The sequence below is a fragment of the Lycorma delicatula genome, chromosome 11, assembly GCF_047948215.1.
Source record: "Lycorma delicatula isolate Av1 chromosome 11, ASM4794821v1, whole genome shotgun sequence".
NCBI classification, from domain to species: Eukaryota; Metazoa; Arthropoda; class Insecta; order Hemiptera; family Fulgoridae; genus Lycorma; species Lycorma delicatula.
The window spans coordinates 1,827,008-1,848,070 of NC_134465.1; the positions used below are offsets into that span (position 1 = coordinate 1,827,008).

General features: G+C 31.4%; 3 protein-coding genes across 3 annotated transcripts in view; all 3 read left to right on the plus strand.

The window, feature by feature from the left end:
- The first annotated feature begins 2,317 nt into the window (after positions 1-2,317).
- Positions 2,318-21,063, plus strand: part of Ubr1 (Ubr1 ubiquitin ligase) — a 65,889-nt gene continuing 47,143 nt past the window's right edge. The window contains exon 1 of the mRNA XM_075378503.1: positions 2,318-2,629. The gene's annotated coding sequence lies outside the window, so the exon portion shown is untranslated. The remainder of the gene's footprint in view (positions 2,630-21,063) is intronic.
- LOC142332438 (uncharacterized) lies at positions 10,454-10,966 on the plus strand. The gene has a single exon (XM_075378883.1). It carries the CDS (start codon positions 10,454-10,456, stop codon positions 10,964-10,966), a length of 513 nt encoding a protein of 170 aa, XP_075234998.1.
- On the plus strand, positions 11,922-13,217 carry LOC142332439 (uncharacterized). Its single transcript, XM_075378884.1, has one exon. The coding sequence runs from the start codon at positions 11,922-11,924 to the stop codon at positions 13,215-13,217; it is 1,296 nt and encodes a 431-aa protein (XP_075234999.1).

The following is a 21,063-nucleotide window of genomic DNA, read 5'->3' on the forward strand; positions in this document are numbered from 1 at the left end:
ATTTATCCAAAGTACTATTTAGAGTATTCTCTGCAGTTTATGTTGTGATCTTGTGCATTTTTAATTGAAATTAATAAGAGAAAGTTCTTGGTTGACCTAAATGTATGTTAAAGCTTTATCAAATACAGAGATCCTAGAGTTGCATCAAAATAATAATAAAAAAAGTCATTCAGTAATAATATCTAAAGATTTATTTATTTTCACAACATTGCCTAAAATGGCTGTCCTGTTCAGTAATACATGTATGAACTCTTTTTACCATGTTTGAGGCCGCACTTTGTGGAGCACATATATACTGATGTTATAATCTCTGTTATGTTCATCTTCAGTTCCTCTAGTGTGTGTAGCCTGTTATTATAGATCTTTCCTTTACGATAACTCCACAGGAAGAAATCTGGAGACATCAAATCGGGTGATTGTGGGGGCCGTAATTCTTTAGAGATGATACACTTGCCAAAAAACTTGTGCAAGAAATTCATAGTTTCATTAGATGTGTGACATGTGCAATTGTTTTGCTGGAACCAACAATCACATTCATCAATTTCAAGAAGTGCATAAACTGTGTAATGATGTCTTTGTACACAACACTATTCACTGTAGTTTCAAAGAAAATGGAGCTCACTATTTGATGACGTGATATAGCACACCACACTGAAAATGGAAGTGTAAAGGGTTTTCATGTAACACGTGGATTTTCAGTTGAGTATATTCTAGGGTTTTGACTGTTCATGTAGCCACCAAGATGAAACCACACCTCATCAGTGTAAAAAACACAGTCAGGTTCTGCAATTCCTGTTTGTCAACAAATTACCAAAACCATGTACAGTACACTATGCATTTTTCTTTATTCAGCTCCTTCGAGTCCTGAACACTGTAATGAACTTCTATATGAAATCTCAGAGTGATAGTTTCCTCAAGCTCTTTGAAGGCAAACACTCCCATCACTTTTTTAATCTCAGCTAGTTTAGCATCAGCCAAAATGGTCAGTTTCTGGTTCTCTTCTTGTCTGCAACTAATTCGCGTTCTCTAAAACAGGTGATTAATCTAATTATGGTTGAATTGTAGGCACTGCCCATGCCATATTCGGATATTTCCAATTAAATTCATCTACAACACAAGCAAAAGAACAACAGGAAAAATAATGTTCAACGATTAAAACTCATTGTTCTTAGGAAAATTACATGTTTACCAACAATAAACAAAGCACTACTGCAAATGTGTGATCTATACAACACAATGGCGTCTAGGTTTAACCTAGACGAAATATAGACTTGTGCAAGAACCCAGACCTACATATACCTATTGTGTAATACTACTACTGTGCTATACTACTATTTGTAGACACTCTAATTTTGATGTGCATGACTTTTGGATCTCTGTAGTTTGATTTTGATGGTTATTTTCATTTTATAGAGGAAGTTCCTACGATGGTTGTATTGTAAGTTTTTTTAAGAAAACTAAGTGAATGATTTTTTTTTAAATGAATTTACATTAACTCTGGGCAATTAGATAAATTTTTGTCATTACTTAGAAGTGTAAGAATACCTTAATGATACAATCTGGTGCTTTTATGTAAAAGTTTTATAACTTTTCTCTAGTACTTTTATATAAAAATACAAGAGAATTGCCTTAAACTTAAAAAATATCGAATAAAAAAAAATCTCCCCGACCGAGAAAAAAAATTTATGAACAGTTGTTATTCATTGTTACGCAATTTTGCCGCTAGTTTTAGTATGAGTACTATGCGGAATTAATAAGTTTAACTTAGATCGCGGTACTGTAGCTGAAGCTATTGTAGTAGTTAGATTTCATCGTCGATAATTATTTTTCATTTTATTTGTGCTATTCTGTCTGGTAGGGTGGAGTGCTTAGATAGTAAAATGTTAATGTGTGTAGAACATATTACTAAAAAGCATTACCTTTTAGCCATATGTTCTACTCGTAAAGTAAAAATTGTTTGAAAATAAAGCCTTTAGAGCATAATCGACAAATTCTTCTTTTGGACAATTTGCTGTTTGTTTTGAACCTTTCCTTTTTACGTTCTGGGGTTTTTGTTTATCGTTTGTTTTAAGTACGTGCATAATAAATATGCTGTCTTTTCTTTTAATAGCTCTATATTACGAAAATAATGGATTGCTTAACATAAAACATAACGGACTAGTAAAATATTATAATTAAGACGTTAAAATGGTTTAATTTCAATAAAAACGATTTTTATGAGGTAGAAGTACAAACCATATTCATATAAGAAACAGTCTGTTTGTAAAAAGAGCATTTCAAAGCCAATTAATATATAGTCACCATACGCACTCTCAAAGACTACTTGATCCGTCACGAAATCTTCGTAGACAATCAGCTGAAAAGCTGATCGTCTGTTCTTGTTCTCTGTGTGTATTTAATGTTGTAATGGCAGGGATTTACAAATATGTAAATTTATAAATTACAATAGATTTATACAGATTATAAGTAATTATTATATTTTTCGAAAGTAATATTTTTAGAATATAATAGTACGCAGTTAATTGCTCATTGAAGCATCTGTTAAGTGAAAGTGTTTAGTCTAGGATTAGACACCTAAATAGGCTAGGCTCAGGAAGCAGTCTGGCACTTATTTCAAGGGCAGGTTTTTGTAAGTATGTTTTGATTTTAAAGAACTCCGAAATCTTAGCGTTAATGTTTATTTTTTAAAAATATTTTTGTTATTTTCATCTTATGATTAGCTGTACTGTTATAGTAAATTTATATTTTATAGGTCATAATGAAAGTGATAAAACGTATTTGGTTAAGTGTTATTTATAGATTTTATTTTGTTGTGTATTTTGACTTGAATAATATTAATTTGTATTAGTATTAATAAACTTAATGTTTCTGATAGAAAGTTAGCAAAGTATTTAAAAATTTCTTTTTTAAAGAGAGAGTTAGAAAGATTAGAGAGTTTGTGATGAATGCCATTTTGAATGTTTTGTTTCTTTAAATTTAATTTAAAAAAATGTAAATTTTATGATTCATTTTAGTGTTGCAATAACTTTCAAATATAAATAAATAAATATGCTGATAAATAAAATTTTCTTTGCAAATTTGTGATTATTATAAAAACGGTTTTATTGTGAAATTAAATTATTTTTTTATGTGTATGTTAACATGTAATTAGTTATATCTACTATAAGAATCCTGGATGACTTGATAAAATTAAAAATGGATGAATGCTGGATAACATCATGGATCTTGGGCTTTGTAGCCGTATACATGGTGTAGTATTTAGGGGAAAGATTTTGTAGTATAATTTTGGTTTTGGTGTATCTACAGACCATACAATTTTAACTACTTTGTTGTGTGCTTACACATTTTTACATTTCATCATGTTCTTATTTTATCTGCGACAGCTTTTGTATCATTCTAGTTGTAACTAGTTCTAAATTAATGTTTCCTCTCTGAAATTAGTATGCAAGTATTACAGTTTTACTGTCAGCTGAAGCTGAAGTACTTAGTGTAGATTTTATTAGTTGATAATATTATTTTAGTTAAAGATTATGTTTCTCTATTAAAACCCCATGTCATCCATAATAATGTTAACATTGGGGTCCAAAGCAATGTAGAAAAAGAGGCATTGTTGACAAGAGCCAGTACTTTTAAGTGGGACTTTTGGTTTAAAAATTTGGTTAACATATCAAGTTAAGTTATGAAAATTAGCTAAAGGTAGTGATGATACCTTCGTATTTGAAATTTTCTTTTTGTAGTGGATAATGAAATTGTTTTTTAATGGTACACTTCTTCCAGTTAAAAAAGGTGTGTACAGAATATAATAATAATCGTATATATGCTGCTTTTTTAAATAAAGTTAATTTTTTATACATTTATATTTTCAGCCCAAGGATTTGTTGTCATAGGTATTCATTTATAAAGCTGTAAAAATATTGCACTATTTGTTTCATTTGTAATAACTACTGATTGAAAATTAGAATAATTACTCTAGAATAATTACGCAATATGAATGAGTATTCATATTGCTTTTGCTGTTGGTGTAACATCTTCACTCCTTATCTTTAAAAAATTTTCAAAATAAAAATTAATCGCTCTTTAGGTTTTATAGTTAAATATTAACTGAAATCGCCTTTAAAAAATGTTACTGTTTTAGAAGAAATTTAATCTTTTCACTGTTTATTAATGTTTACTTCCATTAATTACAAAACATTTAGTCTGCCTTACCATATATATGTATATTCCTGCTAACAATAAATAGTTCAGAAAAAAAAATGTTTTACATTGACAATGAAATTTGCAATAACATTGAATCTTTATATAAAATTTACTCTTTTTTTTTCAAAATTATGTTAAATAGAACAAATTATTTCAAAATAAGCTCCTAATAAATAGAAACAAAAAATTTGTTAAAATTTGTAGTACTATCAGAATAACAAATAAAAGCCTATGAAAATTGATAAAATTTCTGGATATAAATGTGTTAAAATTCAAACTTTCAAGTATTTTCTAAATTTAAAATGAGAACTCAACTTTTAACTCAAAACCAATAATAAATATCACTTTATAAAAGTATGAATGTAAACGAAAAAAAAACACAGTACACACTACAAACACTTAAGAAAGTCATAGTTCATCAGCCATTACAAGGGGTTTCTGGGTCTTAGTCATTTTATTTTTGTTAATTAAAAACTATAGTTCAATGACTAAATGAAAGGAGAAAAAATTAACAGCGATGGATCAAAATTAATTGAAGATAAATTTTGGTTTAAGTCAAATAAACCGTGAGAGAGCTAGTATGAAATAATAACACATTCAAGTTAAAAAGGAATTAAACAGTTTAAAAAGAAAATTTATGTATTAATGAAATTTATGAAATACAATAAGAAAAAGATATGAAAAAAACTGTAATATCACATCATAACCTATTGTATACTCATTCCCTCCTATTACAGTAGAACTGACGGAATTGCCAAAAATATATAAAGATCATTCCTTGTTCAGGCCATTAATTAATTTCAAAACATTACAGAATATTACCATATTAATTATATTAACGTTAATGTATTTTACATAATATTAAAAGTAATAAAAAAAAATGAAATAAACCAACTTAATAATATAAATACAAAAATAATTAGAAAATGGGTTCATGTATTATTATATTTTTTAATATATTATGAAGAAATAAATTTCATAAGTTGTTTATAATGATAATAATCATATCTATTAAATACGCATACCATAGTTTATCAGAAGTTCGCTATTTAAAAACTTAATAAATATAGAGTTTAGGGTGTATATATATACATGCTATCTTTACCATCACCAGTTGCTGTTAAATGTGTATACCATCTCATACTTAAGCAAAATTTATAATTGTTTGCCAATATATATTGTAGGTAGGTAGGTATTATCTATCTGTACTTTTCCTTTGGAAGATTTTGAATTTTTGATGTGGCGTATAAAATTAATGTAACGCAAGGTACTGTAATTGGGAATCTGCTTGTTTTTCATAGAAATAAATAAATACATTATCAAAGGAAACACATATAAAAGTGACCAAAAAAATATGCACCAAAACTTAAAAGCAATACTTCCAAAATTTACTTTTTTAAGTTTCCAATTTTTTGCATTTGACACCGAATTAAAATTAAACATTAATTTGGTGTTAATTTCAAAAGTTCAGTTTAGTAAATTATAGTTTTAGTGCAGTTTTTCAAGTTTTTATTTAATAAAAGCAAAATATATTTATTTTGTTTAAAATGTTTGATTAAAAACCATTTAAGCCTGTAGAAACTACCTTTATAAAAATAAAATCATCTAATGATTGAAGTAAAGTCTTTTCTTTGAGCAATGTGATTATGTATAATTTTTTCTTTGTCTTTTTTGAAATAAGTATGAGTTAAGAGAAACTACACACACTACTACTGGACATTTTAAGGCTTGCACATGCATGTGGGTTGAATTGAAACTTTCCTTTTACTATAAGGGCAAAAAAAGTGGTTTTAGTCGTAGAGTTAAGATATATGTTGTTGATTCATACCAAACGCATCAGCACTGTATATCTTTATGAATAATTACATTATCAAAATAATTTGGCAGTGGGGTAAATAAAATAAAAAAAGGTTTGATATATTTTAATGTTTAGAATTATTTGTTATTTAATGAATAATAATATATGGATTGATTAGTAATAAATCATTTTTTGTTTTTCATGAGGAGATCATAGATAACAAAAATATATCTATTTAGAGGAGATTATAGGTTTCCTGTAGCGGCCAGAAAATGCTTAGTTGGTCAGTGCTTTGTCCCCTGGAACCCCCTGTGTTCATTAAACCCATGCTTGTGAGAATAATAATGAAATAGAAATTAAAGCCATTTCAGTTTATAAAAAACATCAGTTTATTGTAATTCTTGAGAGTAACAATAGTCAGTACAGGACCTGAAATTTGAATGAGCTGAAGAATGCAGGTTTCAAAATTGTCTGCCTCTATCTTAAAAATAGTAGGCCTGAATTGCAGTGATGAAGTATCTATTCAATTATCTTTTTTTTATATTTACAAAAATTTTTTATTTTATGTTTTTTAGTCAAATAACCAGAGGCCGGTGTAGCCAGTTGTATTGCACCTTCAGTAACAGTGGTTGTGTTGGTTGAACTACCATGCCGTACACTGTTGCACCCCTTAAATTCAAATTCAGTCTGACATCATTTGTTACTGAGTAATAAAAAAAAATTCAAAAATCCATTTTAACCCTTAAACTCAGAATTTCAAATAATCTAGGAATTTGTTTTTAGATATTCACATTTAGATTACACACACCAAAAATCAAGTTAATATCTTCTTTGTTATCAAGAAATTAAAAAAAAAAAATGTAATAATTTTCATTGCTACTCCATTTTAACCATTTAAACTTGAAATTTGAAAAACTTGAAAAATCCTTTCCTAGTGTGCAGTTACCATAAGAAGAACATGTATAGAAATTTTAATCTACTTCAGTCATTTTTGCTGGATGTTGATGAATCAGTCAGTCAGGGCTTGTTCTTTTATATACACACACACGCACGTGAGGTTTTTAAAGTAATGAGACTGGTTCAGATAAAATTTTTATTTACAATCCAATTATACATGGACTCACCTTTGAAATAGTTTTCTTGGGAAGCCTTGTAACACTTGAAATGAAATGGTTTACCCACTCTTCATAGCAGTGATGGAACTCAGAAACTGGAATATCCTTCAGATGGTTGGTTACATTTATTTTAATGTCTCACTGTTCCAAAGTGGTGTCCTTTGAGGTGTTTTTTAAAGTCGGGAACAGAAAAAAGTCTCAGGGACTCATGTCAGGTGAATAAGGTGGTTGAGGTGCTACAGGAATGTTTTTTTTGCCAAAAACTCATTAATCGAGATTGCAGTGTGACAAGGTGCATTGTCATGATGCAGCATCCAGTTGTCTTTGATGGCTGATCTCACACAGGCAACACTTTTCCACAGTCTTTCAAAAACTCTCTGTAAACATATTGAGTTATCCGGCAAAAACTCCTTATGAACAATGCCATTACTATTGAAGAAACAAATCAGCATTGTTTTGATTTTTGCTTTGCTCATTTTTGCTTTTTTGGGACGTGATGAGTTTAAAGTGTGCTCTGGCATTGCTCTGGGATTTTTTTCTGGGTCATTCATTGCCAGTAATAGAATTATTTAGACAATCAGGATCAGTTTCTATTGGCTCTAGAAGATTGTGGCACACTTCCACCCTGTTGTTTTTCTGTTCAACTGTGAGGTTTTTGAGACCAATTTTGCACAAACTTTTTTCATGTCACAATTTGTTTGTTAAAATTTGATGGACTGTGGTATTGTTCAAATTCAATTCTTCTACGATCATTCTGACAATTAATCGCTGGTCATACCATATTAAATCTCTGATTTGCTCAACATTATCATGACTTTTTCAAGTTAACGGTCTTCCAGACCATTGATGGTCTGCAACTGATTTTTGGTCATCTGAAAATGTTTTAAACCACCTAAAAACTGGGGCTCGTGACAGTGTAATCTCTGTATGCTCTTATCAATTTTGAAAAAGTTTCAATGACTTTCACAGAGTTTAACACAACTTGATTGCATAACATTGCTCATAATTAGTATCACTCATTTTTGTAACGCACAACAAAAACTCGTTTCACAAAAAGTTTGTTTGCATCTCACGTGGCAACATTAGGCTAAAAATATTAATGCTTAATATAAATCAGCTGTTCATATAATCATATGTTTACTAATAACTTTGGTGTTGCCACTTTGGCTGCCAAAAAAAAAAAAAACTACTTACAGAACTCGTGTGTGTATTTATTTTTCTAAAGTTGATCTTTTCAAGACCCATATCACCTCTGTACTAATAATTATTGTGTATGTAAAATAGATTTAACTTGATCTACCAAAGTACAGAATTGAATAAAAATTCAATATATAATATTTTGGGGAAATATTATATATATAAATATAGGAGGGTATTTAACTTGATCAACTTACAGAGTTTAGGATGACACACTTAGAAGACCTACAGTAGATGGCAGCAATTTGTCAGATAATATTACATAAACATTTAATTGTTCATTACTATAGTATAGTATTGGTTGGCTGAACAAATGTATATTATATTTTATTTTATTATATTTGAATTTTAATTTGAGTTTAATTTGTAATTTAACACTAAATATTTTACAAAAAAGAAAAACCTGCAACTGAAGATGTGGGGGTTGCTGTGAAAGTGCTTTTGTAGAGATTGTATAAAAAATAAGATGTAATTTTATTTTATATATATATATATATATATATATAAATACACACACATGAAAAAACTGAGGATAAAAATGTACTATAGTAAAAAATAATAAAGAAAGAATTTAAGTAAAAATTGTAATTTATATGATTTTAAGTAGATGTTGCGTTTTCAATGCGTTTTGTATTCCCGCTCATATACGATACATGTGTTTGCCTTGCTCTGGAGCAAGGCATACTATTCAATCGGGTCGTGCTCCGGTTGCAGACGGCTGCACATTCAGTATTACAGTTTGCTATTCAATCAGTATACTTTTTCTATGAACATAGTCATATTTAGTGCATTAAGTAACAGTTTATATTCAATTCATGTAGTTTATAATCAATCCAAGTCAGTATATAAATAATTCAGGTGTTCAGTGTTTTTTTGTAATAAATCAGTTTATATATACAGTTCGTTGTGTTAATTCAATTTAATATTGGGACCTACCCCTACATGTTGGTCCACCATTGCCGGATTTTAAAAGACATTTTCGTTTTAATTCAGTGTTTGGTGCAGTCAACTTATCTTCATAAAACAAAAAAACATTTTGTTACAATCAAAATACTGTCTTAATAGTGTTAAATTAATGCATTAGTGCTAATGATTATTTTGCATAGCGCGTATAACATTATTTGTGCACACGATAAGTAACTAAAACATTGAAAACATGAAAACATAAAAAGATAGAACCATTGTAAGTGTAACAGTGAATGATACTTATTCAGACGGATCTTGGAGACAGACACCCTGGCACTGTGAGCGCGCAATGCTGCGTGAATGCGTGGGATTATTCATGTGAGTGGTTCGCCTTATCTTTAATTACTTTTCATAAACCCAATACATTCCTTAGTCATAACAATTTCTTATCGTCATTTCCAATTACTCCTAATTATTCATTACTTTATTCTTAATAATTCTCATACCACCCATAATTGCCCTGGTAAACAACTTTCTATCATTAAACAAATGTTTGATTTAATGAGTTCTTGTGGAGTTATTATACGCATTATTATTGATTTACAAATCTATTTTTACATTCATCGTTTTAATTGGAATTTTATTTACTCAAACATATTTTACAACTAGAATAATATTTGATTTCTCATCTATACATTTTGAATAATATTTTGTCATTTGTTTATGTTGTTGATGTGAATTTAAAAGGCTGCATTTAAAACGTTCGTATTTTACCTTTTTGTAGACATTCAGTCTGTTTACATTTTGAATTATGGATTTGAAAACTTTAATCTGTAAATGAGGGCTTATAAAATCAAAATCAACTAGATTTAAGATGTTCCTTAGTTCATGTACATCTGATGAGACACAAACAATAGCCCAACTGCAATTACGGTTAGATAAGTTTAAAGAAACATGGGAAGAATTCAATAAAATACAAGATGAAATAGAAATTTTAGACTCTGCTCCAGAACTGGAAACAGAACACATAAATGAACGGTTGGAGTTCGAAAACTCATATTTTTAAACAGTTGCCAGAGCCGAACAGTTGCTTAATTCAATTCAACAGAGTAGTTCTGTTAAACAAGAAACACTTGCATCAGAATTGCCGCAAGGGGTTAAACTCCCTCAGATAGATGCACCGAACTTCTCTGGAAAATACGAAGACTGGATTAGTTTTAAGGAATTATTTACAGCTGTTATGGATAAAAACCAAGATATTGATGAGGTCCATAAACTTTATTTACGGCAATCCCTGAAAGAGGGAAGCGCCGCTAAATTAATCGATTCAATTGATTTGGCTGCGCAGAACTATAAAAGTGCATGGGAGTTACTCACTAAAAGATTTCAAAATGAAAGGCTTATTATTGAGCGTCATATTAAGGCTTTGTTTGATTATCCTAAGTTAGACAAGGATTCAAGTTTTGCTATTAGACAAATGATTGATGAAACTAACATTCACATTAAGGCATTAAAATCTTTAAAACAGCCTACTGATACTTGGGATACTATGTTAGTTTACCTGTTGGCTACTAAATTAGATTATAATTCAGTAAAAGAATGGCAAATTCATGCTCCTCTTAATCGTGTTGCTACCTTTGCAGAGTTTCTGGAATTTCTTGACAAAAGAGCGCAAACGTTAGAGGCTGTTGCAGCAACTTGTCAAGGAGTCTTGCTCAACCAACCAAAGGAGAATTTAAAGGTAGTCGTTTAGTTAATAAAACACAGAATTCCGTTCAATTTGCCACTGAATAGAATAACGCAAAAACAGATAGCTGCCCGATATGTAAAAAAACCCATAAAATCTTTACTTGTGCAGAATTTCATAAAATGTAAGCACGAAACAGTCAAGCCATGAAATTAAAATTGTGTCTGAATTGTTTAAGACAAGGGCATAGGGTTAAAGAATGTAAGGTTACTAGTCATTGTAAAGTATGTTCTAAAAATCATAACACACTATTACATAACCCACAGGATATTCAAGAAATATCAAACCAATCATCAAGTACGACACTTCCTACATCAGTTTCATGCACTTCTCAAATCAAAAACCATAATTTGTCTCAAATTATTTTAGCTACTGCTCTAATTGAAATATTAGACTCTTGTGGCACACCTTATACATGTAGAGTGTTATTTGATCCTGGTTCATCTGTTAACATTATGACAGAAGCGCTTTGCCAAAAGCTGAAACTCCATCGAACGCTTATCGAAGCTCATGTTAGCGGAATCAATAATGTGAGTACAGTTGCTAATTCACGTGTTAGTACTACAATTAAGTCACAATTCTCTAACTGTCAAACTCAGTTAGACTTGATAGTGCTGCCTAAAGTTACTCAAATGCTACCTAGTTCAACAATTGATACCTCATAATTGTTTATTCCGCCTAACATATATTTAGCTGACCCATTTTTCTACCAGCCGAACAAGGTTGATCTCATTGGAGCAGAAGTTTTTTATCACCTTCTATGCGTCGGACAAATACGATTGGCAGATGGGAATCCTATCCTGCAAAAAACATCCTATCCTTAGGTTGGATAATATCCGGAAAGATACCAGAGTCTTCACATTCGGATGTTCCATCCCTACACTGCTGTCTTGCATCATCATCATCAGATGTTCAACAACAAATTGAAAAATTTTGGTTTGTTGAAGAATTGCATTTCAACATGTCCGATACCTTATTGACAGGAGAAGACGCATTTTGCGAGAAAATCTATTGTCATACAGTAAAGACAAATGAAGAAGGAAGGTTTATCGTTCAATTACCAATTAAATCAAACATCATCAATTTGGGCTCAACTCGAGAGATTGCATTAAGACAGTTTCTTTTATTGGAAAAACATTTAAACCGAAACCCAGAATTAAAGCAACAATACGCCAAATTCATGAAAGAATACGAAGACCTCAATCACATGGAGTTGGTCAATGACGACGAGGTACAGAAATCAGGGTACCACATTCCTCATCACGCTGTTGTCAGGGAGAATAGTACTACTACCAAGCTTCGAGTTGTGTTTGACGCGTCTTGTAAGTCAGATGCTAATTGTTCATTGAATGAGTGTCTAATGGTTAGACCTGTGGTTCAGGAGGAATTATTCTCCATTGTACTACGATTTTGCTCCCACATCTATGTAATGATCGCCGATATAGAGAAGATGTATCGACAAATTCTAGTAGAACCACAACAGACACAGTATCAGCTAATTTTCTGGCGAGAAGATTCATCTCAACCGATCAAAACGTACAGATTTTTGACTGTTACATATGGGACAGCTTCAGCGCCATTTTTAGCCACCAGAACCTTAAAGCAACTAGCACTTCACAGTGTTAATACATTTCCTAAAGCAGCAGAAGTTATTCTAACAGATTTTTATGTGGATGATGTGCTAACTGGGACAAATTCTATATCAGAAGCTTTAGAACTGCAGACACAATTAATAAAGTGTTGTAAACAAGGGGGATTTAATTTAAGAAAATGGCGCGCAAACAACCATCAATTGATTGAAAACCTGCAACCAGAAAATTGCGATTCAGGGCACAACTACTACATAACAAACGATCATACAGTCAAAACACTTGGAATTCACTGGAACTCGCAAAATGATACATTTCAGTTTACAATAAATACAGATATTAAGGATAAGAATCGCGTCACAAAAAGAACCATACTCTCGGAGGTTTCCAAGCTTTTTGATCCTCTAGGCTTAGTCAGCCCTATTATTTTAAAGGCAAAGGTAATTATACAAGATTTATGGATATTAAAGTTATCCTGGGATGACAGCGTACCTATCCATATTCACACCAAGTGGATACAATTCAAACATTCATTAGCAGACCTTAATCAACTACAAATTCCTAGATGTATCATCTCGGACTTCCATATCATTTCACTGCAACTACATACATTTTCTGATGCGTCTCAAGTAGGTTATGGAGCCTGTGTGTATATAAGAAGTGAATAAGCAAACGGTCACATTGAAAGCCGGTTGATCTGTTCCAAAACAAGAGTTGCTCCAATCAAGGCGATAACGCTGCCAAGATTAGAGTTATTACACGAGCTATTCACCTGGAGCTGGTGCAGGAGCTAACTACAGAATCATTCCTGGCAGCATTATCAAGATTTACATCACGAAGAGGCAACTGCATTCAGATTTTTTCAGATAATGCAAAGAACTTCATCGGAGCTAGAAATAAATTACGAGACATATATGTCTTACTGTCATCAAAAGACCATCAAGATACTGTTGCACAATCCGCCAGCAAAAATAATATTCAGTGGAACTTCATTCCGCCTCGATCACCTCACTTTGGCGGATTGTGGGAAGCGGGTGTAAAATCCATCAAACATCATCTGGTTAGGGTCGTAGGTAAGACAAACTTAACCTACGAGGAATTAAGTACAGTTTTATGCAAGATAGAAGGTTGTTTGAATTCCCGACCGCTGACTCCTTTATCCTCTGATCCTTCCGATCTTAATCCCTGACTCCAGGTCATTTTCTAATATGCGAACCACTACAAGCAGTTCCAGAAAAAGATGTATCTCAACTCAACATCCACAGACTTGATAGATGGCAACGCATCTCCCAATTAACTCAACACTTTTGGCAGAGATGGCAACAAGAATTCATGTCCAAGCAAGGGTAAAGTGGAGGAAGACCCCTCGCAGAATGTAAAACCAGGTATGCTTGTGGTAATTAAAGAGGACAATACTCCTCCAATGGCCTGGAAATTAGGCCGTATTATAGAAGTTTTTCCTGGGAAGAACGGGAAAGTGCGAGTAGTTAACTGTGAAAACTGAAAATCAGATTTTGAAAAGAAGTGAGGTAAAACTGTGTGTTTTGCCAATCGACACGGAAAATAACAGAGACAATCATAAAATTGATTAAAATCTTAAATGACTTTAAATTTAGTATTCATTCCATTTAGAGCTATTCATTAACTTAGATGTTAATGAATTGTAAAGAATTATTATTGAATTAATAAAGTTGTTAATGAATTGTTAAGATGTATTAATTTCATTGTTTAGGTTTATTCATTTTATTTTGATATTTTGTACTTATTTTTGTTTATGTTGAAAACTGATGTTTTCAAGGTGGGCGGTATGTTGCGTTTTCAACGCGTTTTGTATTCCCGCTCATATACGATACATGTGTTTGCCTTGCTCTGTTGGGAGCAAGGCATACTATTCAATCGGGTCGTGCTCCGGTTGCCGACGGCTGCACATTCAGTATTACAGTTTGCTATTCAATCAGTATACTTTTTCTATGAACATAGTCATATTTAGTGCATTAAGTAACAATTTATATTCAATTCATGTAGTTTATAATCAATCCAAGTCAGTATATAAATAATTCAGGTGTTCAGTGTTTTTTTGTAATAAAATCAGTTTATATATACAGTTCGTTATGTTAATTCAATTTAATATTGGGACCGACCCCTACAGTAGATCAAAAAGTACCATATATACATTCTTTATAATTCTTTGGAATTAATTGATTTTAATATTAAAGTAGAATAAAACATAGCTGAATATTTATTTTATAAAAAAATAAAAGAATTAACGTAGAAAATAGTTTGGAAACCTTTAAAAAAATAAATCAGAATATTAAAGAATTAATTATATTGTTTGGAAAAGTATAAAATTTAAAGAATTAAATGATTTTATTACCAGAGGATTAGTTCAATGATCTATATGAACTGGAAATCTGATAACATGAAGATGAATCATTTTAAAAAGTAGTTCAGACTACATTTAATCCGTGGTTCGATACAGTTTTATTTTATGAGTTTACTATCTTGTTTTTGTCTTAATGTATATTTTTCAAATTAAAACTAAATGTATTTTGTAATCATAAAAATGCTTATTAGATGAATAGCTTGTTTTTTTACTGTCTTTGTGTTTAATTTAAAAAGTTTTTATTTTTATGTAAAGTAAGTACTTTTCAAACTTAGAGAACAGGTGAAGAAGAGCTAAGCAAAAACAAAAAAAATGGTGTAAAAGTCCATGTTTAAAAAAATACTACAGGTAGTATTAACATTAACGTTAATACTGCATTAATATTTTTTTTTAAATTTGGAAGAGTTGAAGAAGTAATTATTCTAGTAATGGATCCATTATTTGGAAAAAATCAATTTAATGCAGTAAAAGTAGGTAATAAAAAGGAAAAAAGTAGAGATATGAAAATTGATATAATGTTCATTTTTACATATCTTTTCAGAAATTGATGATCAGCATGATCAGTATGCTAAAATTTTTAGAGAAGGGAAAATTTTGAATTTTTTCAAACGAAGGATTTTATTAAACAGTTACAAAAATTTTTTTTAAAGTTGATAACATTTCTTTTAATGCTTGTTTATTTGTTGTTTAAAAAAATCCAACTCTGATGTGAAAGTTAACAGAAATGTCAACATAAAGAGGAATAAAGAGTAGTTAAATATGAGGGGAGGAGAAAACGCTATATTAGTAATTGCCTAATTGTGTTTAATTACATAGTAAAATTGTAAAGTATGGATAAAAAAGAGAATTATTTAAAAGAAAATAAATAAGTGGATAAAGAAATCAGTTTGTGTAAAACATAATTTTACGAAATTAATTTTAAGCTGTTTTTGTTTAATTGTAGACAATGAAAGAAGCCAGACTTTATTTTTTTGTTCAAAAAGAAAGAATAGAGGCTTTTGAAATCTGATGCATCAATTTTTAAAATTAAGTAATCTGATAATTTATAAAACAGAGTTTTAGAACAGACTGGAGTAGAGGAGTTAGTGGGAGAATCTTATTAAAAGGATAATGTTATGGTGGGATGAACGTTGATCGATTCATATGTTCATAAGAGATTCTCTTAGTTCCTGGAATCATCTAGAATACATTTGTCAATCATTGCCCACAATCAGCTGTGTACCTGGTTGAATGTAATGAGTTTCTGTAGCTTCTTTCATCTATGGATTGCTAAGCCAGGATGTAATGTTAATTAGAACCCGCTGTAGATCGGTGGATGGAAACAATATTGAGGGATGTTACTATTTAAAAGCAGCTAGATTAATTTTGCTGTGTTAGGTGTCTATAATGATATTAGAGAGGTGTATAATGGTTGAAATGGGTAACTGAATATTTAAAACGTAGAGGGCCATGGCTGTAAATTGACACCACTAGGCAGTTTATTAGGAGCCATAGGCGCAATCGGGCGGTCTATGCGTAAATCATATGGAATGCATTATTTTTATGCTGGCCTACCAGTTTAGCTGTTAACTTTTATGTGATGTGTTATTTGAATACTTATAGCTATACAATAAGTAAACCCTTGTCCCAAGGGTTTTCTGTTATTTTCATAATGGCTGATTGTGAAATCCTGGGTCCTTCTCAGTCAAAGAGATAATGATTTAATGTTAAAAAGAAATCCGCTGAAAAAATATATCTTATTTTGGAAAATGAGATAAGTAACATTGAATTTAGTGCTGAGAGTGAGAGTGACTGAACTATGAGTATTTATGAGAGACGGCGATGTTGAATCGAGTGAAAGGGATTTGAGGGAAGATGAAAATCCTTACTGATAACTCATATTATCTAGTAATTTGACTTATCTGGTCAACACATATATGGCTCTATAAGTGATATTAGTGTAGTAAAATTATTAGTAAAATCCCCCAGTTTTATCCAAATTATTATACTACTAAAAAAAATTAAAAAGTCGGGGTTTCAGAGGGTTATTTCAGAGGGTTATGTGTTACAGAGGGTTATTTTGTTTAAGAGATTAATATAAAATTTAATATATTTCAAAATTAAGATATCTGTAATGGAGAAAAAGTACCTTTTATTTGGCTGGTTCCAGGTTTGAATTCTAATAATGGTTTGCATTATTAATTTGCTATGTGATTAGCATTCGAGTTTCTATATCATATCTATGCACAAGCTTCAAGCTTGTAAGGTAAATTGCTTAATAATAGTAAGGAACAACAAAGAAGAAGCAATCATTTAATTTAAGCCCTTGTATGGATTTTGTCTTATCTGATAATGAAACTAGTTTATTTTTTTCTAGATGAAAGTTCTCTTAATTTCTGTTTTTTATTACCAAGTAGCAAAATAAAGTAAATACATTTTTTTATTGGTTAGGTGGGAGTTATATCGAGATTTATCACACTTTAGTTTGGTATTTAGTTTGGATCTTATTGTTGTGCAGTACTAATGAATATTTCTTCAAGCATGAATTTAAGCTGTACTAGTTGGTTAAATTATTCATAAACCTTGAACTAACTTTCATCAAGGATTTATTGTAATCGCTTTATATAATTAAAAACAGAACTTTTTAAAAAATAAAAGATAATACTTATTAAAAATTATTATTTAAGAATTATATTAATTTTTTCAACATGTCAAGGTTAAGTAAACCATTTGGTTTAGTTAGTTTGAAATTTGTCATTCCAAAGAATAATTTGTGAAGTGTGATGCCTATCTAAATACTTAAATATTTATCATAGTTTCTTTGTGGGTTTGTTTTTGTGTTTCTTTTAACTCGCTGGTTTTTTTAAATTTTGGTTTAATGGATATTAGTAGTTGCAGATTTTTGTTATGGAGAGTATTAAGTGAATATTTTAAGCCGAGAGAAAAATTAAGCACAACAGTTTTCTGTTAACTTAGGTTACTTAGGTAATGAACTGAGCTGTATTTGTAGAAGTGGGGGAAACCATTTTACAGATGCCATATGGCAGTGTTGGTGCCGGTAACAGGTTCTGTAAGATGTTAAAATACGTACATGTACCTGTGCACTACCAAATAAACCTACACTCCTGGCTATCCATCTTTCTTGGAATTGGTTAAAGAAGCATTACTTCAGAAGGGGGTTGATGTGTCCTGTCCACTCACACATTCTTTCACCACAATGCAATACATCACCATCCAAACAATACACAGCAACATATTTCGCCAAGAAAACATATCCAACGACAGACAACACAAATCATGATCAAACAAAATCAAATCAACAAAACATGTACACAACAAAGCTAACAAAGAAAAACTCAGACTAATTCATATCAAGCATCACACGAGCAAAGGACATAATTGCAGACAGTACATATACTTATCAAATCAAATCAGCCCCTTTCAGAGGTCATCATATGTACAAAGTCCTACGATCATCCAGGCAGATCATAACAAGGTTCCAGAACAAAGAAAACTAGATAATATAATACATCAAAATAACATAATACATTAACATAATACATCAAAGGGACATGTCAGTCAGATCATTCAGAGCAAAATTATACAGAGGGAAGACATCTTAAAGTCACAAAACAAAGCACAGCAAGATAAAATGTAGCAACCATGGAAAGAATACATCTGTATTAAAGCGTAAATAACATGAAAAATTACAGTCTCATCCAAAATATCACCCATTCCCCATCAGGCAGGACCATCAGTCACCATCAGCCTCTTGAATGGAGTGCCGTCAGCCGCTTTGCACTCGGATAAACCCCACATGCACAGGGGGCCCCCTAAGCACTCAGCCTAGAGCCTGTCCTAATACTCGCCCTCTGGCGCCGTGCTCTCTTTTGGGTCTCTTCATAAGCATGTAACATTCGCATGTGTTCAGTTCAGTCTGTCCAGTAACCCATTTCGTGCATCTGCAAATCTAGGGCATACAAAGGAGACGTGTAAGGGGGGTCTCCTCCTTTTCGCATTCCAGGCAGGTGTCAGTGTGGTCAAGCCTAAATTGATGTAAGTATGATCGGAAGCCTTCATGATCCACCAGGAATTGTGTTTATATCCTAGAGAGCCATGGCCTCTACAACACCACCCTTTGATGTCTCTCTAAGTTGGTGTCATTCGTGACGTAATCCCACTGCTCCTACCACATTTTTGTTGTCTCATTCTGTATTTCCTGGGTTCAACGCTTCTTTTTATCTGTAGGCAGCAGGTCCAGTTCCTTTAGCCTACAGTGCTGTGTAATGATGAGGTCTATGGGTGGCAGTCCAGCTAGGATCTGCGCCGTTTCTCTTGAAACTGTCCTATAGGGTGATATTACCCAAAGGCAACACCTCCTATGGACAGATTCCATTTTGCCTCTGTATTTTTCATATCGTAAAACTGCCAACTACAACTTACACCATACAAGAGGGTTGAATGCACCAACCAGTCAGCAGCAAAATACATATCATTAAATTGCTAATTTTTTTTTAAACTAATAATTTTTTATCTATAAGTATACTTTGTTTTTTTGTTTTTTTTTAATTAACCTCCACCGTTTAAGTCGTCCACTGTTATTTTAAATATACTTTTGGTTTTAAAATCTCATTGTATCTGTTAGGATTTGTGGTGCTTAGACAATAATTCAATTTTTTTTTTAAATGTATAATATCAAACATTAAAGCTCAAAACTTATAAACATGGCATTTATTTGTTAGTCTCCATCCTGTTACACTTGATGCTAATTTCTATACTTTCTATCTGTATCCTTTCTAGTTACCATTGTGATTATATTTGAAGTGTATGTAATTGTCTTGCATTTTCATCCTGTAAGTCTCTGGCCGACGCAGTATCGTACTTGCATTATGTTGAACATTTTATAATCTTTTCCTCAAAACTTTCCATTAGACCATGTAATACTATTTTCTTCTTGTTGAAGGTTTCTTTAGCCAACTGTTCTATTTTGTTATAGAAATTACATTGTGAATGTTTCTTTATTTCATCTTGTCTTAGTATTTGGATTCTTCTAAGAAATAGTATTAACTATTGTGAAGAGGCACTCTTTATGGTTTGATCAATCCCTCTCTTTTTCCTCAACTGCTGTTGGTCCTTCTTGTATGTTTTCTAAAGGAATAGGTCCTGGGCAAAGTGATACACCACTCTGATTACAGGCTGTCTCTGTGAGATCTAATTTTACTTTCTTCTTCCCACTCACCTCTTCTTATCTTATCTTTATATTTTAGTTCCTTGAATGAGTGCCATGGGAACTGCCCAAGAACTTTAACTATTTGGGATTGCAAGTAATGTGGAATTAATGGAAGTTGTAATTCTGGGTAGAACCACACCAACCTTACCTTCTACCTAATTACCTTCTTGTAATCTAATCTACCATGGCAATTGTCAGTCACCACCTTAGTTCCATGCGATGCCTTGCTGATTTTTCAGAAGCTTTTGGAGCTTAGTAAAGAGGTTCTTTTTGGCTTGTCAGAGATTTTATTAATTTGGACAAAAGAGCCAAGACTAATACAAGAGGTATACAAGAGAATGGGTGAAGTTGGGTCACCCATTCTTCTGAAGGTCTAATCCGAATCTAAATATTTGAAAGCTTAACTTGTTTAATTTCTTTGTTTACAAGTTTGAATATTTCCCATATCCTTTCATCTGTAAAACTTTAAATTTTCATTACATTTATTTCAGTTTTAAATTATATGTTAATTTTGTTTTGAGTTCCTAAAATCGAATTTATTTCTTGTCCACTTTTTGTGAGTGTACCACGCATTATTATAATTGAGAGATTAAACCTTTTTCTCTTGGCTGGAAGTTTTATCATTCTCTCTTGATTGAATACATTTTAATACATATTAAAAAGCACCAAGCCAGTGTTTTTTGCCTGGGAAAAGGTCACTAGCCAAAACAGTTTTGGTTGTTTTTATTTATTTACTGTTTGCTGTAGTATTGAATTGCATAATTGTAATAATAAATTTTTTATTATTTAGCCTAAAAGTTAATCACAAATCTGTTTAACAGCTAATTTTTGAAGTCGATTGTTCTGAGGTTCAAATCCTAGTAAAAGTTAGTTGCTTTGTATGGGTTTGAATACTAGACATATATACTGGTGCACCGTGGTG